At 38.5% G+C, this 26931-nt stretch overlaps 1 protein-coding gene across 5 annotated transcripts in view; it reads right to left on the bottom strand.

The window, feature by feature from the left end:
* Oxr1 (oxidation resistance 1) overlaps nt 1–26931 on the bottom strand; it is a 393007-nt gene that overhangs the window by 104061 nt on the left and 262015 nt on the right. Inside the window, exon 1 of one of the 5 annotated variants that reach the window (XM_076911320.1) lies at nt 1682–1753. The exons of the other annotated variants lie outside the window; for them this stretch is intronic. Coding sequence (XP_076767435.1) covers nt 1682–1700 — 19 coding nt within the window. The 5' untranslated portion in view covers nt 1701–1753. Of the gene's footprint in view, nt 1–1681; nt 1754–26931 lie in introns of those variants that run through there. 5 annotated transcript variants of the gene reach the window in all.

The raw sequence follows: 26931 nt of genomic DNA, 5'->3' as shown, positions 1-26931 counted from the left end.
AAAGATGCCTGTGTGTAACTGCCAAGGGATACTAAGCCATCCAGTTAGGAAAAAATGGAGAAAAGGGGACTGCCAGCAAAGGGGGTGGGGGGCTAGAATGTCAGAGAGATAGGAAAACAGGTTTAACTGATGTAGGACATTTGATAAAATTTAATTGTGGTCTGAATCCTGTTCATTTTACTTCCTTTTATCCCAGAAAACAAATTTTAGTTTATATCTAAAACAGATGACACACCAGCTTTGAAAGTAAGTTTCATATTTTTTTTGATAAAATCCTGAGTCATGTCTAAATTTCCCATTCTCGTGTATTTTTGAAAGTATCCAAAGTTTGATTACAATTAAGATCTGTACTAAGTGTAATTAATTTAAGTATTTGGTACTTCCTAGAAATACAGCTTTGTGTGATTAGCTTCCGGAGTGACTTAAAGGCTTAAAATTTGTGATTAAAATTATAGTTGTTTACCCTGAAAGTAATTGTCTAAATATTTTTCCTGAGGATTTTGTATATATTATTATTATCATTTTATCTGTGTAATGAACTAGAAAATCAAATTCAGTTGTTTATTTGTAATTAAACACATTCCGTTTTCTGTGATGCGAATTACATAAACTGTTCTATGATGGGAAATAATTGTATTTTAAATTACCAAAGTGAAAAAGAAGAAATGTGCAGCCTTTTAGCTGTTCATGACGCCCATCCATTTGTTACTGATTTGAGAGAACCAGTAGCCTTTAACATCATTAAATCTCACGACTAAGTGGCAAACCATCATATATTGTGATGTTGACACATAGTTGTTTGTGACTGAGGAAAAACTGAACTAGTTAATGGTAATTACGTCTTTGGAAAGGAAAAAATATAAATAAATCATATTGTGGAGCAATTTCGTTTTAAAAGTCAATAATGAAATCCATCTGCTGTGTACCATTAACAATCAAAGGGAGTACTTACATGCCTTGCCTCTTTTTATATCTTTATTCTTGCCATTTAAAAGGACAGGTCGATCCATCATCGATAATGTTATTTTGGTTTGTTTGATCAAAAGTTTAAAAAACATAAAAAGGGAAGAAGAAACAAAACTCCCGAACCTCCCACTTTTCTGTAGTTAACAGCCTAAAGTCATAAATAAAACACAAAAGGAAAAAAAAATTAAGCCAATTTTTAAGCAGATGGTCAGGAGATGGTTAATGAATTGTACCATAAGTCTTTGAAACTTGGAATATAGAGTTAATAAAAGTATGGATTCATGGCCTGATCGCTGTTACCATCACGTTCTGCATGTCTCTTTGTTAGGGAGATACAGAAATGGGACTGAAAAGGTTTCCCTGTTAGTGACTGAAAAGAAAGTCACTAATAACTTCTTACAAATGCCAATGGTCATGAGACATACCAAGATCGTGGCTCGGATCTAGTTTTTGGAGCACTTCCTTATAGAAGTTCTTCCAGCAGTCCACAAGGAAACCACACACATATAAAGTCTTTTTTAAAACAGCCATTCAACTGAGATTGACTATTTCAATAGGATTTCCTCTGCCCTGTTCTCCCCACCATCCGTTGTTACCTTTCTCTAAGCATTAGCTATAGAACCGCTGTCAGCTCACTTAGATTTTTATAACATAAACCCGAGCCCCTTCAAATCTGCTTACGTTCCCAAAGCGCCTCAGCAAGCGCTTCACATACCTTTCCGTGTGCAGAACATCTCTGCAGACCTCCCTTCAGGCCCAGCTCCGCGGCAATAAATATGCTGCTTTCAAGAAGCCGAGACTGGGATTTTGGTTTGTGAGCTTCCCCAGTAACATAACACTTCCTTTTTGGAGACTGGCCTCTTCTCTGGCCCAGCCCAGTCCCTGAGCTCTGGTGGCAATATGTAAAACTCACGGTCTTATATTTCTGCTTGCAGGCAGCCTACTGTACCTTCTTTAGGACTGTGTACCTGCTCTTGGCTCACTGAACACTTTGCAGGCAGTGCCAGCATGTTCTGCATGATCTGTTACCAAGCTGACCCTGTAAAAGTCTGTCACGAAGTGAGATAAGAAAAACAGTGTTTAACTTCTGTATGCCTTCTTATCATAAAGCAAATGAAAGGCATGGCCGCCTTTCCTAATTGTGCCAGAGAGTCATGGGTTCGATAAGCTGACTATTAAGCATGTTTGTGTTCTGTATCTTGACTACTGTGAACTATGGTTGGAATGCAAGTTTGACACTCACTACGGCCCTGACATCTCCAGCTGCTTCGTGAGATCAATCTTTTTCATATTGCACTTATTTTCTTCTCTATTAAAACCCACACTTACCGTACTGGGAATACTTAATAATTTGGTAAATTGATAAGAGTAACAATTCTATTTTCTACCCAAAGTCTTAATCCTTATCCCTTGTAAGTACTGAACCCAGGACCTGGCTCTCTCTGACTACCTGTTCATATACTCAAGCTTCAAAATCCAGCAGAAGACATTGATGGCTATCTCTGTCAGTCTCTGTTGTCATTTCCTGTTTGTCAGAACTTCCCTTGGCAATGCATGGAAGTTTAAACAAGATGCGAGTCTGCTTTTTATTTGGGGCTTAGGATCACAAAAGCCAAGAGCAGAAAATGGCATCTCAATAATTACAGACTCTTGAACCCAAGCTTGATTGTAAGCTTGAACTGGCAGAGTTCAGATGAATTGCCAAGAGTTACAAGTCATTGAAAACTATGTGCATAGTTAATACATGACGAAGTGAAAATGACATAATGAAAACAGAGTCCACGTTTCCAGCAGTTTGCGTCTCCGATGCTCTATGTCAGATCTTACATGGCACACACAGATGATGGCCCTTGTCAAGATACAAAATCTCAGTGGTCAGGTAGCAAGCTGGCTGTCAACCGGAGAAAGATGAGTCACTGTTCTAGAGGGAGTTGGTATACTGGCAATATGAAATGTACTGTCTTCTGTTTTTGAGGGAGGTACATTTGGATCCCTTTCAAGAGCTGCTGCAGCATTCCAAGTAATTGCTAGTAAATAAGTAAGGTAACCTACAGGAAACCGTAGTTTAACTCCTGGCACTCTGCTCAAGTAAGGGTTTAATAAATGACAAACTTCATTCACTGCCTTAATGCCATTACTAGTTCATTATACTTCTAGGCACCATTTTGCTACCTTCAAGTGATGGTAATATCAGTGTCTTCAGCTGGGTTTTATCATTTATAAACATTTTCTCATTAACTATACAAGCATCCTGGTAGATGCCGCCTATTCTCAAAATTTTGCTGAGTTTATTACTCACAGGAAATAATGTCATAATGTTTCTTGGTGAAGCTGGATAGTTTTCCTTGCAGCCTTATATGACAAGAAAAAGGGGAAGACATATTCTGAAGATGTCACTCTATTCAACCTCAAACAGTTCATCATGCTTGCAGACTCCCAAGAAGCCATAAAAGCAGGTAGTAAGCAAGAAGGAGTTACCTCTTTTTTTAAAGCAAGGTTTATTATAGAAAAAAACACATGAAAATCATAAAACCTAAGCCAATATGAGCTTTTTACATATTTAAATTACTTATTATTCAAAATCTGCTTCAAGCTAGAATAATAAAACTATGAAACTATCAATATATATTCACACATACACATATAAACGCAGCCATGCATTTGTTATAATTTGTTATATGGTAGAAACCCATATAATTACATATCTTTATCTATCTACATACAAGTCAAATCAATATAAGATGAGTATTTTCAAATATTTTGTCATTCGCTCTTATTTTGTTTTTATTAAAATTGAAAAACAAAGAGACTTTAGTCACTGGTCCCCTCAGATTAGGCTTAGAAGAGTTTACAACAGCAAATTAATCATTTAACTTGCTTAGTAATGGCCATTACTGTAGTGCCTGATGAATATTGACTGCCCACTGCTTTTGGGTAAAGGCTGCCAAGTTCTGATTTATGAATGTTTCAATGTTGTGGTCAGAAATGCTGGTACTTACATCTACACTCAAAGTTGTTTGTTTGTTTCCTTGTTTTATATTCTTACATCTGTTTTAAGAGCACGCACAATAAGTAATGTTTAATAATGTAGTGTTCATTGTCTAAGTTTGTAGATTTATTTCTCTATAGTGCTAGAGACATAACTCAGGACTTTGCACATGCTAGGCACGTGTTCTACTGAGCGCTGAACTACAGCCACAGTCTTTTGAGGCAGTATCTTATGAAACAGCTTATAGGGGCTTGAACCCATGATCATTCAGTCTTTTTCCTAAGTGCTGGAATAGTGTGTGTTCACTATCATAGCTGGCTTTCAGTTTATTTTTATGAGATGCATACAAAAGACTAAATATACCTGCTTATATTTTTATTTTTTCCTTTTTGTTACTTTTTTCTGTCATTTTATTCTTCAATTTAAAGGTGCCTTAGATACAACTTTCACAAAAGGAAAATGTAGAAAAAATAGTCTTTTGAAGATGCCATAAGTTGGAGTTAGAAATAAACTCCTTAATTAGAGATATTTATTAACTGATTGTATAATTATACAATCAGTTATTTACTGATTGTATGATTATAAATATACATTTGCTAATATCATGTTGCAACTCCTAGGAGATAGCCCCACCTGAGATGTGTGTTTTCTTTTCAGTGTGCATTCGTTAAGGATGTTCTCTGTAGGCCTCTTCCCGCAGCCCAGCACTGATCTACTAAAATATCTGGGAAATGATGGGGACAAATGTTATCAGTTCTGGAGGGAAGTGTCCAGAGGCACTTATACCATAAAGGAATCCTGTCTCTCACATAGTCTTGCTATGTGATAAAGTTGAATTAGCGAGATTTAATTTCATTCCGCAGACCAGAGCTAGTAGTTGAGAGTGACTCTTAAAATATCTGAAGTGCTTACAATGGCAGTCCTCATTCTCTGACAGTTACAGGGAGTGCATATCAAATGTGTGTGGGTGCTAGAGAGCACAGATATCTCATAAAAACCCTCTATGCTTTGCGTGCTTAAAGATACTGACCCTGATAACATAACCAAACCAAGTACCATGCAATAGAGTTTAGAGTTTAGTGTTGTTTAGCAGCAACTAAATATTGGAACAAGGTTACTGTGGGGATACAATGATTAGAGAACACAGACTGTATGTCTTTCCCTTTTCTTCCCTCGTGACAGTATTTTGTGACTAAAGGCAAAAAGTCCCTTAAAAGTTCTGTGGTTTCCCCTTGGGGAAAATGTCTCATGTTATGCATAGTTACCGTTCTTTGCTCCTGTTAAGTTTCTCGTTGGCCCTGCTTTCCCTGGGCCATATAGGCCTGTGCTTTTCTGAAGGCAGGGATTGCAAATCCATGCACAGTAAAGATCCCAGAGACACTCAGTCCGGGCTCAAGACCTTGGAGCACTTGACCCATTTTCTCCTCCGTTTTGTCACCCCTGAAACTAGGATTGTAATATTTTCTACCACAGAGTGTTGTTGTGACAATTGAGTAATTTAATATGTATAAGATACAGTTGGGTGCACCTTGTCATAAACCCTTAGAAAGTGTTTCAAATTATTTTCATGAGGAAAGCCACATAAAAGGATATATATATATAGGCTACTGAAAAGCTGGCCAAAGCCAGCTTACACTAAGCATATCTGCTTGTCCTTGTTTGGCATGACATCGCTCACCATCACCAAAGTACACATTCATGCCATGTGCTCATCAAGGGAAGACTGGATAAAAAAAATGTGACAAATGCCTAACTGTTAGACGCCATAAGTACCTCGCCCTAAGATGGCGATGGCCACCTGAGGGCCGAGTGATAAACAAGTCCTTATTAGGTGTGAAGGCTGTGCTTCAAGGTGGCCTGATCTTACACAAGCATCACGAGCCTATGGAGAGATGATACGTGACATGAGTTCATGGGCTCCTGGCAGGGTTTATAAGCTGTGCCCAGGACAGCTCGTGGGCTCGCCATCTTGACTACCAACTGCTAAGCATCCTAAGTAAACTGCTGTGAGAAGGAACCGGTTGTTCCGTGTCTTAATTCCTGCTGGTCAGGGTTGGCGCGGCATACCTAACTAGTTTGCTCAATGAGAAAATGACTAAAATTATGTCATTTGCAGAAAAAAAAAGATGAAGTTGAATATCATCACGTTAAACTAAGTAAGCCAGACTCATGAAGATTGGCACTGCTCGTTTTCTTCCATGTTGAATTTAGAGGAAACAAAAGGAGCGTGAATATAAAAGGGTAAATGTGAGGAACAAGGCAAAGGCGCTGCTGAGAGGAAGAGCGGAGAGGGCTACAGAGGGGCGGAATATGGCCACAGTATATTTATGCATGGATGAAAATGTCGCAATGAAAACACCGCTTTGCACAATTATCACTACCTGATTTAAGAAAGAATTTTAAGGTTAAAAGCATAACTCTCTTGTGGCACTTCAGACTATGGTGACAGGGAAAGTAATGCAGATGTATAGATACAGAAATAGGCAAAGAGCCAACCCCGCAACACAAAGAATTGTGTCGGATGGCATATTCATCTGACAGAAAGGGACAGCCTCCTAACCAACTACAAAGCAGACACCAAAGAAAGAAAATTTCCTCTCTTTTTGTGGTTTATGTAGTTCATCTTGTTCTCAAAGATATGAAAATTGTCAACAGTTAGAAGAGAATGGGCAGGATTTAATCAAGATGTTAAAAACAATTTATGATCTTATAATTTACCCACTAGACCTAGCTCTTTCTAAGTATATTACACAGATTTTAAAAATAATTCTTCCTCGTTATTTCTAGGTAAGACACTTACAGAACAGTGGGGTTAATTTATGACAGTTATCATTTTTTCATAATTACAGCTAAATTTATTTAGAAATCAGTTCACAATTGTAAAAACTGGCAATGATAATATGCATGTTATGCATATCTGATGGTGTCACTGTTCATGTAATATGAACTCTAGAAAATTTTAATTTACTGTTATATTGTTCAGATATAAGCCATGTAACAATTATATAAAATTATTATTTCTACCTTATTAAATCAAAATAAATTTTGTGAAACCTTTTCCAAATGATCCTGAATTTTTTTCTGTTAAAAATGGTCCTTTTAGAGGTACTTACAGGGTTGTACCCCACTTTGCCGAACTATTGTCTACTGAGGGATTTTTAAAAAGCATTTTAAATTTAATTTTATTAATTTATTTTATTTTATGTTTATGAATATTTCGCTTGCTGAATCCTCTGGAATTAGGGTTCCAGGTGGTTGTGAGCCACCATGTGGTTGCTGGGAATTAAACCTGGGTCTTCTGCAAGAGCAGCAAGTGCTCTTAATCACTGAGCTATCTCTTCGTGAATATGGGAAAGGGACTTATAGCGGGGAGAGAGGAGCAGAGTAGTGGGGGCTGGAGAGAGAGGGGTGGCAATAATCAGATGCATTTATACCTGTATGAGCTGGTAAAGAACGAGCTCAGTCAAAGTTTAAAAAGTCCATTTTTAATATCGATCTAAATAGCTTTCTCAATATAACTTGAGAAACTACGGGTGGGTATTTCAATTATTGCCCGCTGTGTCAAGATACTTTTTGCTAGTACCATGTTCTTAACAGTACAAAAATGTTTTATGGTCAATTGTTAAAAATAGAAATGTTCCTTATGCTTGCTTTAGAAAATTCAAAATGCATGCATAACAGAAATAAAATCAGGAAAAAAAGCCTCAGATATTGATAAATGAGTTTAGTGTTTGGTTAAATATTAATATCCAGAGTGGGTCTTTCCTCTTAGCTTAGGGTTTTTCTTCTTAGTCTAGGCTGGCCCTGAATTCATCGAAGTGCTTCTACATCAGGCTCCCAAATGCTGGGACTAGAGGTTTAAACTACCACAATGAAGACTGTTGTAAATTGTATGATTTTTAATCACTTGCCTTATAAAATCCACTGCACTGGGATTATGTTCCTTGTGTATATTATTTCCATTTCATATTATTTGCCCTCTGGTTTCTCTTCTATTTTATTTGCTTATTTAATACGAACTAGAAATCATATTCTCATCACATTTTTAAACAATGGGAGGCAAACTTAAGATTATGGATATTACACAAAGATGAAATATAGTGAAGTGAAATGGGTAACTAATGGTTGAATACTGACCAATAAGAAGAGAAAACGGAGTTGATATCATTTTGGAAAACAGTTCAGAATCTTTCATGTGTATTAGAGAAAGAATGTTTTCTTTTTAAAAACATAAGGATTGACTGTATTTTATTTACCCGCAGTCTAGGGCCTCAGGCATGCTCCCTGTCCATTCTATCATAAGCTGTATTCATATCTCCTATATTTTTGTTTTTACAATACAATATGTTCACAAAGTAGAATTACACCACTTTAGCTCTATTTGAACATGTGTCATTATATAATTTTTAAAAACCATTTATTACACTTCCTAACAACAATAACAAAAAGAAATCACTGTTGGAGTTCAAAAGCAAAAAGAACTCTCTCCATCAGCACATAAGGCTGGGAAAGAATCATGCTGTTGCTTATCTCGGTTTGGAAACAGGCAGGAAGGAATGGGGCTGGAAAAGGTCAGAGGGAAGAGAGATGTCAAGGCTGTTTGTTATCACTGGTTTGTGAGGGACCAGCGCTTTGATCTACTGGCTGCTGTATTATTCCCAACCAGAAGCAATCTTCTGGTGTTCTGGGCCCTGTTCCCAATCCTTTGGGCAACAGTATTGCACTAGGGAGTCTGTTTCTATTCACCTCTGTCCCCAATGTTCTTTCCTTCTCACAAACTGCAGTTCAATTTGTTTTCTCTATTTACACAGAATATCTTTAGGACAATTGAAATTAACACCAAGACTGTATTAGAGCCAACACGGTGAATTATCTGTTTAAGAGAACAGGTTCTGCCCCATAGAACTACGAGCCAGTGCCTTTTTGCTAATCCCCCTGGGCATGCTTACTATTCCCTTACTATCACTAGGAACCAGCTGAGCATGTTCCCAGCTGACTTGCATTGCAGCTCCTATATTTCTTGAATGTTCTTCCACCCAGACAATGGTCTGACCTTGCTTCAACATTTTACCTAAGCCCCTGGCTGCATGCTCTCTGATCAGAGAGCGCTTCTGACTACTGATGAGTATCCAAAAGCACCTGTACCCCTATGTACAATGTTTTCTTTATAACAATCACCACCAAGTGATACATACTGATTTATGGTTAGTTAACTTTCCTAACATTTAAGCACGGAGGTGTTCAACACAGTCCCTGCATCCAAACCAATGCTGTCAAATAGCAAAACATGCCTGTTTAATGATCCAAACATATGTAGCTAGTCATTCAACTGGTGGTTAACAAATATTATTGAAAAACTGAACTGATTGAAAGTACAGTTGATATATGCCAGATTAATCAATATATGAATAATAATGGTATTATATTTTAAATTTCCTTCTAAATTAATCATATTTTGGGTACCATGAGTTAGAGGATGTCATCTAAATTGTGATGTAAAAATACTAACAATTCAAGTAAATGGGAATATATTATCTTTCATGGGTGGGGTGGCATGGAGAAAGTGCTCAAAGCAAAAAAACCAACTCACCGTGAAGTCCACTGTGGCTTCAAGAGGACAGGAAAGGGGAGAGAGATGACATTCCAGGAAACAAGTACCTTCATATATCTTGTAAATTATTTTTGACAATTTTGATTTTAATCTCCGAGCCACAGGGATACAATTAGGATTTTAAGTAGACAATTAATGGAATCAGATTTGACCTTTAGAAGTTAGCCACAAGTCACAAAATGGATTACAGAGAGATACACCCTTGAATATAGAAGACCACCTCTGAGCTGATTATTGTCATCTGTGTGCTCTGTGAAGCAGAATCATGGCAGTAGGGATCAAGAGAGATGGATTAATTCAAGAGGCTTTAGAGGGTGGCTTGATTTTTTTGGGGGGGCGCTAATTGTGGCAATATTTGTTGGGCTTTGAAAGAGAGAGGAAAGAATTAGTTTGGTATTAGAGAATGGAGAAGGAAACGGGTTTAAAGGGCAAATGATATTAAAATCAACTTTGAAAGGTTAATATTGGAATACCTCTGGTACATTCTAATGGACATGTCTAGAACGCAGTTGGACATATTGGTCTAGATTTATAATAATCTCCAGGGTGAGTAATTTAAATGGCAGCATCATAGATATGAACTGATACTACCTAGGAGCAAAGTTCTCTCATACAGTTTGTATTTAGACTCAACCATTACCACTACTCTATCACATGTACTTTGTGTTTGGGTTTTCTTTCCTCCACATACACATGCACACATATGTGTGCGCACACACATAAATATTTGCTGACCTATCTGACAACAAAGAACATACATTATAGTCCTCTACCCCATATACTTAAATGTATGTTTCTTATGATTACTGATGCTTAAAAATGTAACACATAACTTGTAGACTTGAGTAAATTTTACATTGATTTAATATACTTGATCCAGTAATGACTCTAGGCTGTATTAATTTTTAGGGTAAGGTGTAGTTTTGTTTTCAGCTTCCACAATTGTATATTTACCCAAAATTCATGAATTGTACTGATTACTTAACTATCTGCATTTCCGTCCTGTGAAAGACATAACAAGGTTTGAAGGATTATTTTCTATTTTTTTTTTATATTAAAAAGGTCATTTCTTCTAACTTCCCCATCTATATAGAGAACACAAGGACAAGGATACTGTGTAAGTACGTTCCCATATGGGCCTTCTTAGTATGTAGCATTTGATTTGATGCTGTTTCATGAGCAGGAAAACATGAGATCTAGAAAGTGGTTTTCTTAAGACCATGCTATTGTGCTATTTAAGTTGCACTTTGTTCGATTGTTTGTTTGTTTGTTTGTTTTCCCCTTTTAGAGAAGTGAGGCCCGCTGGAGACAGGGTTTCTCTAAGTAGTCCTGGCTGTCCTGGAGTCACTTTGTAGACATAGCTAGGCTCAAACTCAGAGAGATCTGCCTGCCTCTGCCTCCCTAGTCCTGGGATTAAAGGAGTTTTTTTCTCTCCCTCCCCCTTCCTTTCTCTTCCCTCTTTCCTTAAGCAAAATAAACAAAGTCAAATAAACAAAGGATGAGGAGGTCTACTGGAGTGAGGTACAAAGTCCACTCAACCAAATAGAATTTAAGATTCAGATTTCTTCTAAGGAGACCCAGGATATAAAGCATTGTCAGAAGTAAGTTTGTGGTCTTAAAGCAAGGAGTTTAAAGGACACAGCATTCCCAATTTACCAGGACCAGAGAGGCACAATGGGAAGCCTTAGTTACAGGAGGCCTTCTGCACTCCCTAGTGAAGTTGCTAAACTGGTTCCTGCTTCCTTTGTGGGTGTTTTGTTCAAAGAAGAAAAGCAAGTTTTGGCCTGCCATTGGTTACACTAAAGGTTGATCTTTAGTGGAAAAGGAATGGATTTGTCAGGATTCTTTTCCTTCCCTAGGATCCTAATTTAGTTTATTTTGGCTCAAAGCCACCCACACCTGAAAATTTTCTTCCTTCTTTAACTGCAGTTCAATTTAGAAACTATGAGAAATGTACCTGGATTAATCTGCATGACCACCTACAAGGAAGACGTTTGTCCAGTGATCAAAACAGTACAAACTGCAGTCTTTAGCTGCCCACAGAAACCACCAACAACATCTGTCATTAGGTTGCCTGGGAGATCTGCCTCAGAATCCCTGAACTTAAGCAAGAAAGAGATGCATGACTTAAAACCAGAATTGAATGACAGATTCACGGAGGATAGGTAAACAATAGGGGCTTTGAAACCAGTGAATCTGAGATTGAGTTCTCCCTGCTGCAGGGACCTCATTGCTTTTGGTGGACAACATAAAGTTCTCTGTGCCCCAGTTGCATCTATTGTACAGGAGAGAGAGAGAGAGAGAGAGAGAGAGAGAGAGAGAGAGAGAGAGAGAGAGAGAGAGAATATCTACCCACTAAGGTATTAAATTAGGATTGAAGGAGACAATATATGCAGAAAGTCTAAACACAGGGTCTGGCATATGGTGAGTGCTTAAAATAGTTCCTGGTGCCCTTTAACACACTGACAATACAAACCAGAAGAGAGACTTAAGGGAGAGTAAGTGGAAAGAAGAGAACTGAGCCTTCTTCAGGGTGCTGGCACAGTCAGTGAAGGAAGGAAAGCAGGAGACATCTATAGACGGAAGGTACCTCTATGCTTGCATGCATCAGCAACCAGTCGAGGCCATTTCTGGAACGCATCCTTCTCAGTAGATGCTTCTTCTATATGACATGGGCATTTTTACAAACAGCTACTTGAGAGGAAACACAGGAAGCCTATGTAACAAAGATGAAAAGTGAAGGATGTGCCCCTGCCATCACACTGGGACACCATCAGGGAGGAAGACAATGGCAGGGAACTGCAAAAACGTAGTAGGGACTACGAGGTAGCGTTCGACTTCAAATGCTCACATACACTCGAAAAAGAATAGTTGTGTCTCTCTCATAACAGACAGAGATAGTGTAAGACAAAGAGACATATTAGAGGTCTGAAGATGAGCTCAAACACATGTGGAATATTGGGGAGAATTGCCAAGCTCAGAGCTGGATGTAGGAGCTTTAACCTTGACAGGAGTGAGCACTCAACTTCTGCATTTAAGTAAGTGGTTAGTGTAGCAGTCAAGTATCCTTCAGAAAGAAAAGCTTGTAAAGAAGGGAAGGGACGGCCTCTTCAGACCACAGGGCTCTAGGTCAGATATGAGAACAGTCTTGCTCTGTTTTCCTCCAGATTTCTGGGCAGAGTGCCCAAACTAGTGTTTGTACAAGGTGTTGAAACTCAGTGAACTGGAGCTTTGGGCTCATTTAGTTTCTGGGACACTGGTCAGTTGGCATCCTCTTACCTAAATATTACAAGGCATACAGGGAAGGACTCTTCCTCCGCAGCAAAGGGCAGTATGCTTTGGGTATTTTCCAAGTGGCTGGTATTCTGATCTTGTTGGCAGAAGGACGATCTCTAAATGTGTCTTTATACTGCATGTGGTAACTTACGGAGAGCAGCATATGATGGAGAACTGTCTTTCCAGATGAAATGTCTGCTAGTTCACTGCCTTTGAGGTGGGAATTTTTTGTCAATCATGCCTGGGGGGTCTATCACAAGGGCAGATTCAAAGGGATGTAACCTGAGAAACTTAGAAGATAATGTGAGACCCTGAGTTGCAAAATGCACATGCATTCTAAAAACCCGAAGAAGCAAGAAAGTAGATTCCCCCTGGAGCTTCCAGAAGAGAAGATAACCTTCCTGAAACCCCATCTTTAGTCTAGAAAGATGAATGTGAACTTCGCACTGCCGGGAATTTAGATTTGTATCATTTAAGCTAATAACTTTTTGGTGATATGCTATGAATACAATGAGAATTAAATATAACTGTTAAATGCACGTCATACACAAGGCTGTATTAAGTACATCATTTTATGGAAAATAAAATGGGGGCATACAGAAGTTATACCTAGTCTGATATTAAAAAAAAAATCTATAAACTTAAGCATTTAAAAATTCATATTTTCCTCTCTCCTCTCCCTCTTTTTCCCTCCTGTTCATTTCTTCTTCAACCTTTACCCCCACCCCATCCTAGGCATCAAACCCATGCTCCTGCATATATTTGTAGGCTACTGCTAGACTGCTGAGCCATATTGCCAACCTTGAACCATGTTGGTTTCCCCTCCAAATTCCCACAAAGTACTTACACAAGTACCCAAGTCATCATCTTTCATATAAAACCACAATACAGCTGTTATCTAAAGATATGGCATCATGCTGCAAGAATTAGGTGTCATGTCACCAGAAATGGTTATGATAAAAACTAAGGGCAATTGAATGGTTGCATGCTTATTAGCATGACTTGTTTTTATTGTTTTATTTTTGTTGTCTTTTATTTTCTTACTAATGAAGATGAGAACCGTCTGTTGACAACAACTAACTGTCATTTTTTTTGAAACTTTGTGCTTACCATCTCTCAACCCAAGTAAGCAGGAGGTATTCTATTTGAGGTTTATAGGAAAACTTTTACTTGTATCTTTTAAAACTTTTTCTGGGGTCTGTGAAATGGCTTATAAAGTGAGGTACTTGTTAAGTCGAAGGATTTGAGTTTCATTCCTGGAACCCATATAGTGAAAGGAAAGACCTGACTCCTGCAAGTTATCCTGTGACCTCCACAATGCCTATAGGGTACCCAATCCCAACTTGGCATACACGTAATAAGTAAGTAAGTAAGTAAGTAAGTAAGTAAGTAAGTAAGTAAGTAAATAGAAAGAAGCAAATAAAACAAAACCTTTTTTCTGTCTTGACTTCTGTACTACACAAAGTGGTTAGCTTTACTAGGTAAGTGTAGGCTGAGTCTTGTTGCACAAGAAAACATTATCTGACTAATATAAATGAGCACCAGAAACCAAATTACTAACATGAGATGCTAATTATGTTCTTTCTATCTTATGTTTGACTACTAAAATTTTGATAAATACATTGTTTTCTGAAAAAAAATTTAGGTTATGTTTTTCATTACAAAAGTTTCATTTCATGAATTTCATTTCATGATTTTTACAGCAGACTCCCAAAAGCTTGCTTGTCATAGTGGAGTCTTTTTATCATACATCTTTGGGACAAAGGAATAATTTTGCCTTAGGAAAAATTGACAGTCCTAGTGCCTTGCCTCACTTAATTTGTAAAGCTTCACAAATCAAAGGTCATTTGACCCAAGCACTAACAACCATCTGATATGGAAATCTGCCCAGGACAAATATCATCCCACATTAACTCAAAGCCTTTGTAAAACGATACGTGCACATCTCTGTACCCACAGAAGCATAGGTTCTTACAAACACACTCACTCACACGCTCTTAAGCATAAGGAGTCAGAGAACATCATTTCTGAAATGCTTCCTTCTTGGTAAAAGTTTCAACCATATTACATAAACATATTGTAAGCAACTCTATAAGAGCAAAAAAGGAAGGCTTATGTAACCATGATCAAAAGTTAGGCATGTCTCTCATGCCGTTACAAGCAGCTGCCCAGCCATTTGTTAAGCAGCTGTTCACTAGAAAGGCTTATTCAATAAACCCTTCCTCTCTCCCTTTTTGCCCCACTTTTAAAGTCAGGCGAACTAACACTTTTAAGAGGCAACTGAGTGTCACAACCACATAACTTCTCTGTATTTGTCCACATAAAAGTAATAGATGAGTTCAAAAGTAGTAATTTTTAAATCTTTTTATGCCTGTTTCTTTTTAAATTTTTGTTTGTTTGTTTGTTTGTTTGTTGGAGACAGGATTTCACATAGCCCAATCTGGCCTCCAACTCACTAGCCCAGGCTAACCTTTGACTCCTGATTCACCTGCCTCTGCCTCCCAAATTCTGGGCTTACAGGTATGTGCCATAACACTGGGCTTTAATTTCACAAGTCTTTATCATTTTTTTTTACAACTTTATATAGCATGTGTATGTGCGGATGCATACATACCATAACATATGTGAATGCCATAACGTGTGAGGAGGTCACCAGACAATTCTCTCCTTCTACCATGTAGATCTGAAGTCTATCTCATGGTGTCAGGCTCGGTGGCAAGCACCTTTCCCTGCTGAGTGACTTGCAGGTAATGTCTTTCTTTGACAGTGTCCTAAGTGTATGCAATGAGCTGAATCATTTCACCCTCTCATTTCTTTCTCCCATCAAATCCAATCTTCCCTCCAAGTCCCTTTGTACTTTGTACATTTTTGTGAACTGCTGAGTTTAACTCTGGTTGTTTTCTATGAGCATGAGAAGAGGGTTATCTATTGAAACCTGGGCACCTAATCAGTGGCTCTACCACTGAAGATGATCGTCTTAATGATAAGCTGAGCTTTACATAATCCAATAGCCTAACTAATTAGAATGCAATGACTCTCAAGCATACTCAGGGGAGGAACACAGCTGCATCCAGTCCATCTATGATAGAGATTAATTTTATGAATCAATTTGGGTGGTTAAAGGTGTCCAGTTAGTCAATCAAATGCCAGTCAAGATGTTATTGGAGCCATGTTTAAATATGATTAACATCTAAAGAGACATCACTAGATTTTTTTAATAAAGCTGAGAATTTTATATAAGGTGGCTAGGCCTTATCCAATCACTGGAGACCTTATGAGAAAAGACAAGTTTCCCAAATTAAAAAAAAAATTGTTTTCAAGATTACAGCATACAATTTTTTTTACTTGAGTTCCAAGTTTGTCTTGCTTTGTGGAATTTGGACTAATTTTTAGTAGCTTGTATGGGTTTTAGCTCCAATAACAACATAAACCATATACTTTAAAAATCCCTTCCTTTTCTTTTTTTTCTGTCTTTCTAGCTACATTTGTATACATTCACCCAACCATGGTCTGTGAATAGACATCTGCGCGCGTGCGCACACACACACACACACACACACACACACACACACACACACACACTCACACCATGCATCTCTTTCTACCTCCTTTTTCTATGTCAAATCTATATATGCTTCTGGTTCTGCTTCTCTGGAGAACTCAATATGCAGGGTATACTATAGTTTATTAAGGTTGCTGTAGGATATTATTTGATATAGGAGGTGTTTTAAAATTTTCAAATTCTCAGTCAGTCCTTTAAGAAGGTAAAGGTGGAGGTCCTGAGCAAAAGGTGCTTTACCTGGCAGAATTCCTTAATGAGTTACCGAATTACAAACTGCATCATAGCCCTGATTGAGATGGATAAAGAGATCTAAAGAGCTTAACAACCTTCTCAGTTTGGGAGAATTGACATGGGAAGGAGTACTGGTTATAAAAATAGCTTCTAAACCCAAAGGCAGATAGTCAAATGACCTGTCAAGAGACCTATGGAGAATTAGCCCCAAATTCCGAGGAGGTGATATTTTGTCTTCAGTTTGAATTGTTTCCTGTTCTTTGCAATCATCACCTTTAACCACCCCTGCCCACTCCCCAACCTCCAATAAAGTATGTTCCACCCATAAGAATACTGTGCATGTAAGGGTTAAAAAGAAGAAGGAGTTTCTGGCTTGAAGCAGAGTCGGTGATCCAGATTCTGTTCCATGTCTTGGTGAAGAGCAGTGTTTACACTTACAGACAAATGTGACTCCTCTCAGTCTTAACCAGAGAAACTTCTCTTCACAGTAAACAGTGGTGAACAGAGAGTTGCATGGCTATACAAGGTACTGAGGCTAAACAACTGTGTCCTGCTCAGTCCCAAATGGGACATTTACAACACCCGCTCTAAGGCTCAGGGATAAGGAAAAAGAGGAAGAGGAAAGAAATAGAGGAGACAGTGATAGAATGGAAGGTTGTTAAATACCAACTTCTGAGTATGACAGAGTCAATACTGATGATCTCTCAGCACAGCTGCTGCTGCCTATGATGGATTTGCACTGGACCTGTCAGCAGTCAATCATAGCTCAGGGAGGAGTTCAGCTGGTTTTATCTCTCCCTGATAAACTGTAGGCTACTGGTGGATTTGGGGGTTGCAGGACATTCTCTTCAGTTGTATACCCACTGATGAACCTGCTCTGTTCCAATGTATAGTTCCTATAATTTTTAGTTTACTTCTGTGTGTTCGTGGTTTTCATATCATTTTCTAAAAATTTCTTCCTGAAACATCTTAAAGCACTTATTCAAATGTAAAGCAAAGCCAGGCCTGCTGTAACTCTACCTCCTTAGGAAGTCGAGGCAGGAAAAGAGGAAGTTCATTCTCAGCAGACACTAACAGAAAAATCAGTTCAAGGCCAGCCTGGGGACCACAGTGAGATGCTGTCTCAAACAAATGTACAAAGAGGGTAGGGACCCAGTGTATTGAAAGAGCGCTTGACTATTGAGTGTGAGACCTTGTAGTTAATTCCCAGTACAAAAAAAAAAAAGTAAAACAAAACAAACACACACACACACACACACACACACACACACACACACACACAACCCCACAAACTAAAAATAAAATTTAAAGCATTACCTTAATCTTTGGTATTTTCCCCAGAGAATAGAGAGGAATCAGCTATTAAATAACACACTCTTCTACTCAAAACCTTTCTATTTCCTAAATATGATGTCTGTATTCTTAGGAGTTTTAATCTTAGGACAGCAGTGATATGTATATTATATCTTTAAAAAGTGTAGCCGCCTGTAGCTACGGGAACCGGGTTCACCCGAGAGGAAGGCTGGGAATAAAAGGGGAAAAAGCCAAAAAACAGGAAATGTTGAAGATACTTTTCTTTCTTAAAGGTAAACTATGTAGAACATATTCGATATTCTTTTTATGTTAAGATGCTAATTTGCAGATAACAATAACATCAGAGCTTTTTGATGCTAGATAAAATCTTAGAAGATGGAAGGAAAAACGTCCACATTTTCATAGAGGAAGTTTGGTAATTTGGCCCCATGATGCTTGCTAACAAAAAAAAAAAAATGATCCTAGATATATTAGATATATGCTCTATGAATACAGGGATAGAGGTCCACCCAGGCTATGCAAGAAATGCCATAGATTCAACTAAACACTGAAGCATACCTTTAAGATACAAAGGCTTTTATGCACATAAGAGTAGAGAGTATAACTATAAGTCATCTTAATATGTGACTTAAGGTTTCATTTTTACACACACAAACATACACACACACACACACACACAGATGCACATGTACACATACACACACACACACACACACACACACACACACACACACACACACACACAGTCATTGCTTTGGTCCTCTCTGTCACTCTGCAGATTCTGTCACCAGTTGGTCCTGTATCATTTCCAAATGTGTTTTCTTTTCACTACTAGACTCCTGTTCCTACCTGCCATTATCTTTTACCTGAGCAATCCAGTGACTTCATAAATGGTCTCTACTTCTGTTTCTCTTTGCTCAGTTCCATCATGGAGAACAACCATGCCATTCATTTTGTATTAGTTTGCATTTTTTAAATCTATCAGCATGGATTCAGTGCTTTATAAACAATGAAAATTTCTTATTTCAGAATTGACCACACATCCTTTCCCCTGGGTGGTGAGTAGGACTGGGTCTTTGCTGGATTCTCTGTTCAGAGGATCTCACTAGGCTGAAATGTTAATGAGAAGTAGACTTTTCTGAGGTCAGTTATGATCTATAGGAACTCTGTGACATGTGTCATGAATGTTCAACTGGAGTAGTACATTAAGATATGAAGCCTGCATTTCAAGAGCTGATTGTGCCCCTCATGACCCATTATACCCTCATATGGCAACAAAAACACAAGTAGCAGTAACAAACCAGAAAAGAAACCTTTTAGCCCTAGTGAGTAAGGGAAATCCATTGTTAGTTAGCATTCACTAAGCAGATGCTATGTGAGGGGCCACTGTCATGGCCAACAGTACCATGAGACACAAAGGACTCTGCAGCTCTGGAAGTTGATGAGTTCCTGTCACCAGAATTGTTCAAATAGAAGTTGAACAACTACTGGTAAGAATGCATAAGGAAAAAAAAGGAAAAGAAGAAAAAGAGAAAGAATAAAAAAGAGAAAGGACACAAGCCTAGATGAGAAGGGAACACACTGTGGTCCAGGCTGGGCAGCATACCTGGGAGCCACATTTGGTGTGTTAATGTATTTTGTTTGGGAAGCATGCGGTAGGTTGGCTATCTTTAGATAAAGCATATGTTCTCAAAGTCCCATGGCTTCTGCCACTCCTACTGTCTAGAAATGACGGCTTCATTCATTTATAAGAACTCCTGTCTTATAAAAAAAGCCATGGATTTCTACTCTTGGACTCTGTAATTTTTATTCCAAAACACGGATGTAAAGGACAATGTCATGATTTGAAAGAGTTGTTCTAATGAAGAGATATAAACTTTACACCAAAAATAATCTCCACAATATGTCATACAAATCTTTTCTCTACCCCCTGAGCCTTGACATTCTAGCTCAGGGATTCTCATCCTTGTTATTAAAGCTTGAAGCTTACTTTGAAGATTTTTATCTTTCATCAAAATATTAACTTAACCTTTCCCAGAAAGTCATTCATGGCAACCAAAGACACACATTATCCAAAGGGGGGGGGGAGGAGTATCTTATTTTGTTCTTCACTGAAAAATAAATATCACTCAATTCAGACACAAAGCAACTATATATATATATATATATATATATATATATATATATATATATTCATACAGTGAGAAGCCACTCTGGGGCAAATACTGAGTGAAGATCAGTCTTCCTAATTATTTCCGTCCATTAGTTACAGCTCTATTTGCTTTTATCTCAGTAAAATTTAAAGCCAATATGATTGAATGGCTTTTGTTTTTCAACCAATCTTACCATTTTGGATGCAGTATTATTGATAAAAACTGTCAATAATGTTTCCTCCTTTCAATCATAAACAGAATCTGGGAGAAAGGAAAACCTTCCCACATATGAGAACGAAGAGCCTTCCTTAAATTAGATGAAGCCTACTAAGACAAACCATTGAGTTGGCTAAAAGTGCCACTCTTACAAATTTGTGATTTTTTTTTATAAAATAATTTCATCTTTCACATAATGGAATTTCTCTAAATATCACTTGATTTTAGCAAATTCTCATTTATTTTAATTAAATATATAAAACATTTCATTGAATTATATCCATGTATGCATATATATGTATGTGTATGATTTGATGTTTGGTACAGGCTCTCACTATGGAGCCTAGAATGAACTTGAACTTACAAGCTTCCTGCTCAGTCCAAAGTGCTGTGATTACAGGTATAATGTGTGTGGCACCAACACCCAGCTGAAATACTTTTTAATAGTAAAGAAAGAAGAAAAGAATTCTTTCTCAATTTCAGTAACTATGTACTTAAAACCCTAGGCTCCTGTAAATTTTCTGCAGGAGAGATACCCCACAGCTTTGAGATTATGCTTTATTCATAATTTCAAGGATGAAAATTATTCCAAATCTCTGTTCTGAAGGCTTTCCATCTTGGGGACTATGGAAATGTGAATACCAAACACTTCAAATTAGTAACAGTTCTATTCATTAGTTTTCTTCTTATAGATATTTTTATTCTTCCTAAAAATTTTCAAGATACTAGTTAAAATTATTAAGCAGCTATGTTATATGAAAAATTGTTCTTGAGAACATATTAACTCACAGAGACAGAGGCAGCATGCAGAGGGCCTGCATGGGTCTGCACCAGATGAGATCCTAGGGCTGAGAGGAGTTTTCCCTCACCCAATACCAGATCAGGTTCTCCCCCCACCCCCAATGCCTGTCCACTTTCCCTCCCAGGTTGCTCCCTCCCTCTCTCCCTCCCTCCCTACTTGTAATTGCTTTCTTCGCCCTCCCAAGTAGGACTGAGGTGTCCTCACTTGGGCCCTTTGGCTTGTTGACCTTTTGTGACTTCTGTGGATTATATCTTGGGTATTCTGTACTTTTTATTTTATTTATTTATTTTGGCTAATATTCACTTATTAGTGAGTACATAACATGCATGTCCTTTTGGTTCTCAATTACCTCACTTAGGATGATACTTTCTAGTTCCATCCATTTGCCTTCAAAACTCAGAATGTCCTTGTACTTAATAGCTGAATAATATCCCCTTGTATAAATAAACCACATTTTCTCTATCCATTCTTTTGTTGTGGGACATCTGGGTTGTTTACAGCTTCTAGCTATCACAAACAAGGCCACTATAAACATAGTGGAACATGTGCCTCTGTGGCATGGTGGGGCATCTTTGGGGTATATTTCCAAGAGTGGTATTGCTTGGGTCTTCAGGTAGATCTATTTACAATTTCCTGATGAACCTCCAGATTGATTTCCAGAATGGTTATACGAGATTGCACTCTCACCAGCAATGGAGGAGTGTTCCCCTTTCTCTACATCCTCTCCAATGAGTGTTGTCACCTGAGGTTTTGATCTTAGCCATTCTGATTGGTGTAAGGCGGAATCTCACCCAACCAATGGACAGAAGTTGCTGACCCCTGTGGTTGAATTAGAAAAAGGCTGAAAGAAGCTGTGGAGGAGGGCAACCCTGTAGAAAGACCAGCAGTTTCAATTAATTTGGACCCACAAGATCTCTCAAACACTGGACCACCAAAAAGGCAGCATATACTTGTAGGGAGCCGACAGAAGGCGGCTATCATCCTTGCAGCCATCTTGAGCCATATATCCTGACAAGAGACTTATAACAATAGCCTACAACAGCTGAGCACACTCTAATAACATCTTGTTTTAGATACCCAGGATCTTCCCTTGGGTGTGTGAAACTTAAAGGTGTGATTTAGAGCCAAGACTTGAGGGCGTGACTTAAGGTGTGATTTTTAGATAAGACCTAAGGGCATGACTTAAGGGTGTGGCTTAGAGGCGTGGCTTAGAAGTGAGACATATAAAAGGTGAGAGGCAGACAGAAGAAATTATTATTAAGTATTGGGGACTTGGAGTAGGCACTTGAGACTGAGACAGGCAACTAGGGATTAGACACTTGTACTTGAGACAGGCACTTGGAAGAGAACTTGGAACTGGGAAGGAGACTAGCAACTGGAACTAGGATTAGGACCTGAGACTTGGTATTAGGCACTAGGGACTTGGAGAGAAGAAGAAAGACTGAAGAATAAACAGGATTGAATCACACTCTGTCTGGTCTCCATTCCTCGTGTCCATCCTCACTCTCTCTCTTACTGAACCCTGACCCTCAGACTGGAGCAGCTTGGGGCAGTGCAGGCTCTAACAGTTTAGCCTCCAAGGCTTTTGGCAGTGCGGGTTCCAACATTGGTAGAGCAGTCCCTGACATCTTGGCCCCCAAACGTGGGGCAGCTCGGGCTGCAACATTTTGGCCCCCAATGTAGGCTAGTGCGGTTCTCGACATATACCAGCTGATATGAGGCCTCAACACATATACAGCAGAGGACTGCTGGGTCTGTGTTCAATCAGAGATGATGTACCTAACCCTCAAGAGACTGGAGGCCCTAGGGAATTTAGAGGTCAGGTGGGGTAGGGAGTAGGGGGTGGGAACAGCCTCGTGGAGACAGGGGGGTAGATTGGAGGTATGTGATATGGAACAGTAGGAGGGTGGACAGGGTGGGGAATAAAATCTGGAGTGTAAAAATAAATAAATTTTAAAAATCTTAATTTTTTTATCATTTTAAATACACACACACACACACACACACGCACAATGCTTTTTTTTTTTTTTTAATCTCACAAGTCCTTTGTGTATGTATTATGGCTTCCATTTAAGTGTTTTTGTGGGATTTCTGAGAGTGCAAATGAAAGGGTCTCTGCATCTGTATCTATTTCTTGTGCCTCTTTCTTTGTTTTTTACTCTTTTCCATTTGTTTGTTTTTTTCCTATTCTGATATGTTAGTCTTTGTCTTATTATATCATATATGATATTATATTATGTTATATTATTATCCTTTAGAAGCCTTTTTGTTTTCTAATGAGAGTCAAAAAGGAGGTGGATTCATATGGGAGGGGAGATGGAGAGGAAATGACAGTAGAAAGGAAAATGTACTCAGGATATATTGTGTGAAGAAAAAAACCCTCTATTTTCAATAAAAGAAAAGAAACAGTCATCTTGAATTTTGCAATATTTAAAACTTAAAACATTAGAGTAACAAGTGAATCTGAAAATATAACCTGGGTGCCAGACTCAAGGTTTCACGTGTAAGCTTGGCTGTGGATGTACTTTCAAGTGTCTGTAATAATCATTTTTGTGAACTCTTAAGGTGATAAACTTGCAGTAAATCCTGTCTGTCCTTCTAGACATCTGGTTGTTATCATAAAGTATCCCAAAACTTAGGATATTATAAAACAGATAAAGACACAAAGCCCACACATTTGGGAGTCATTAGCACAATCATTTACATTAATCTTTTTCTTTTGTATGAACTGTGTTTATGTTTTATCTGAATATTTTTACATATTGTTCAAACTTTCAAAATCAAGTTCACTGTTCATTCATTCCTTGAGAGCATGCCGAGTAGTTAAAACTACGGCCCAGACTAATCAGTGGAATTCTCCATTTTTTTCACTTGTAGGTCAACTCAGACTTTTTTCTAGTGGCTGAAGGAATTCTCTGTCTGACAGCCTCTTGTCTATGGCCGAGTCCCTACATTGAATAGAGAGAAGGTTCAGGAAGGGCATAGAAAGTAGAGTTAACAAATGGGGAGGCGTGTTAAGAATGACCAGCCTTGGGCCTTTGTCCTGTAACTTCTATGTAATCCTAGCCTGGGAAGAGCACTGACATTTTCTAAGCCTTTCAAATGTCACCTACAAAAGGCTCCAAGAGCTCCTGAGAAACAAATGAAGCAGTGTGGATTGAAGGTTTGACTGTTTAAGCACTGAGAAGTCCTTGGGCATTAGCCATCAAGGGCTGGAGTTGCAGCACAGTGGTGGGACACTTTCCTTGCATGTTCAAAGCCTTGGAATTGGTCCTAACACTTCAGAAACGGGAATAAAAAAGGAAAATAAAATTAAAACATTGGCTATTATTTCTCCTGATCATTCTGCCAGTATTATCTCTAGGAATGTTTAAAAGTAAGAAATTGTCAGTATTTCTATTTGTTTCAGGCACATGACACATGAGGTTCATATCCATAATATCTGCCTTTGAGCTAATGATGCTTGCTGCTAGTTGTTCTGACAACAAAAATCTTGATTCTCCAGATGTGTGAAGATATCTGTGAACACTTTCACTTTCTTCCATTATAAAGCATGTGTGCTTAGCGAAAGAAGGTGAAATAACAAGCAAATCTGAATGAATAAGTCAAATCTCACTGAACAGATCAGGTCTGTTTCTATTGAATGAAGACAGTAGAGCTGTAGCAGGACATAGAAACTGCCAGACAGCAGTAACCCAAACCAAAACAATTCTGCAGAGGTCAAAGGGAAGAGAAGATGAAGCTATCATCTACTCTGTACTGACAGAACTGTGATAAACCCAAGAAGAATCTGGCAGGAGGAGACTGATGTGACCAAAACCATGCCAAGTAGGAGGTACCTCAGCAGAAGAGGCATGACTAAAGATACTAAGCTGTCATCTTGAGTGCTAATAAAAACCTCAAAAAAAAAAAAAAAAAAGACATGAATGTAATGTTTTAGTCATACTAGGGTATGATGAAGGGAAACTGTCAAGAGACATTCTAATAACCAGGAAGCATGCATGCTATAGAAGAAAGCAGGGCTTAGAACACACTGTATGGCCAAGTTTTGTCTGGACAAACAATCAATTTGAAGGTTAGTCTGTTGAAACATAACAGAGGTCATAAACCACGCAGTGAATTTTTAGAGATATGGTGACAGGCAATCGTCGGTGCTCCCAGGGAGCTCCCAGGGGAGGAAACAAGCAAAACCAAAGGAGAAGCCAATGTCGTGATGAAGAATGCCACAGGATGCTGTGGGAAAAGTGACGTCGAGTCACCGATTTCACAGTGTAACCTGGGAAGGCTCAGCAGAGGGAAAAGACCCAACTGGAATAGAGAGGGTAGCTGGAGGAAGCATGGGAGCATCTCTAAAGACCCTGAGGCAAGAAAGAGAGCTTAACACAGGAAAAGGAATGAGCCTGACTCGGTTTCAGTGTAGACAGTGAGAAGACCCTGATGGTGATACAGAATGATGAGTAGAGATCAAGTCAGCAGGGACCTTGTGGACCATGCAGATTGGGGAATCAGAGGGAGGCACTGAGACCAACTGCCAATGAGGAATTAAAGCAAATAGATCAGTTCATTTTTGTAAATAAAAAAGTTTTACAGGAAATACAACTGGAAAGTATATTTAAAAAATGTTCCTTAAGGTTGAACTATTGATGTTAGATTGTCTTCCTGTCTTTTCAGGTTAGAAAAACCAAATACCACACACTGGGTGAATTATTTTAAAAAAAAAGAAGAAGAAAGAAATTTCCTTCTAATGTCTCACAGGATGAAGGTGCAGGCTTAGTCTCTGTGTGAACTAAGAATCTGCTTCTTCCTAGTCATCCATATGCCATTCTACCCTCACATGGTAGGAAGGATGGGAGCATCTCTCTTGGGCCTCCAAGGAGAGTATGAGCCCAATCACAAGTGCTTTGTCCTCTTGACCTAATTGCCAGGGGCTCTGGCTCTTAACAAAGAACCTTGGAGGTAAGGGTTACATGAGTTTCAGGGAATACACATTCAGGTCCTGTTTCTTTGCTTTAAACATGTATTCTGAGACTAGGTATGTTTGGCTCAAGCCTGTAATCATAGCACTCAGAAAGCTGAGGAAAAAGGACTGATTATGAGTTTGGGGCTAGCCTGGGCTACAGTGAGTCGTAAGCCATTCTAGGCTACAGAGGGAGATACAGTCATAAAAGTCAGAGAAAGAGGTGAGGAGAAGTATTCTGTAAGTATACATAACAGTGTACTAGTTCTTCACTCATTGATTTACACTGATTTGATAAAGGAAAAGAACCACTTGTTCTACTGAATAGAAACCTCAAGGGGAAATCAATCAAAGAATAAACAACAACAACAAAAAAAAAATCCAGCAATTCCTTTGTAATTCATTACCTGAAAGTCCCCAAGCCCATTTTGATCTCCTTATTTAAACATTCAGTGTAAACACCCCATCTTTAGCTCTGTTCGAATGTTTTATCTTTACATTTTCTAGTGTTCTTTTGACACACCAGAAAAATTGTTACTTGTTACGGAATTTAAGTCTCTCAAGGGCAGGAAGCTGCATGTTTTGTTAGTCGATGGTTCTCCCGTACCTGCAGGCATGCCTGGGACTACAGGGTATTCAATAAGCAGCTGAGTGAATTAAATAAATTGAAGAAGGCAAAGACCTGTATTGAGCTATGCAGAAACTCACACTTTTAACATATGGCAAGGTGAAATTATAAGGTAGAGGCCAAGGGTATATCTCGGGGTAAAGCCCTTGCTTAGAATAGGTAAATAAACATGCAAAGAAGCTATCAATCAGGAAACAGAAACATTTAGAGTGTAGTCTTTCCAAGC

Source organism: Arvicanthis niloticus, chromosome 13 (assembly GCF_011762505.2).
Source record: "Arvicanthis niloticus isolate mArvNil1 chromosome 13, mArvNil1.pat.X, whole genome shotgun sequence".
In the NCBI taxonomy this organism is placed as follows: domain Eukaryota; kingdom Metazoa; phylum Chordata; class Mammalia; order Rodentia; family Muridae; genus Arvicanthis; species Arvicanthis niloticus.
This window is presented reverse-complemented; position numbering and strand designations above follow the sequence as displayed.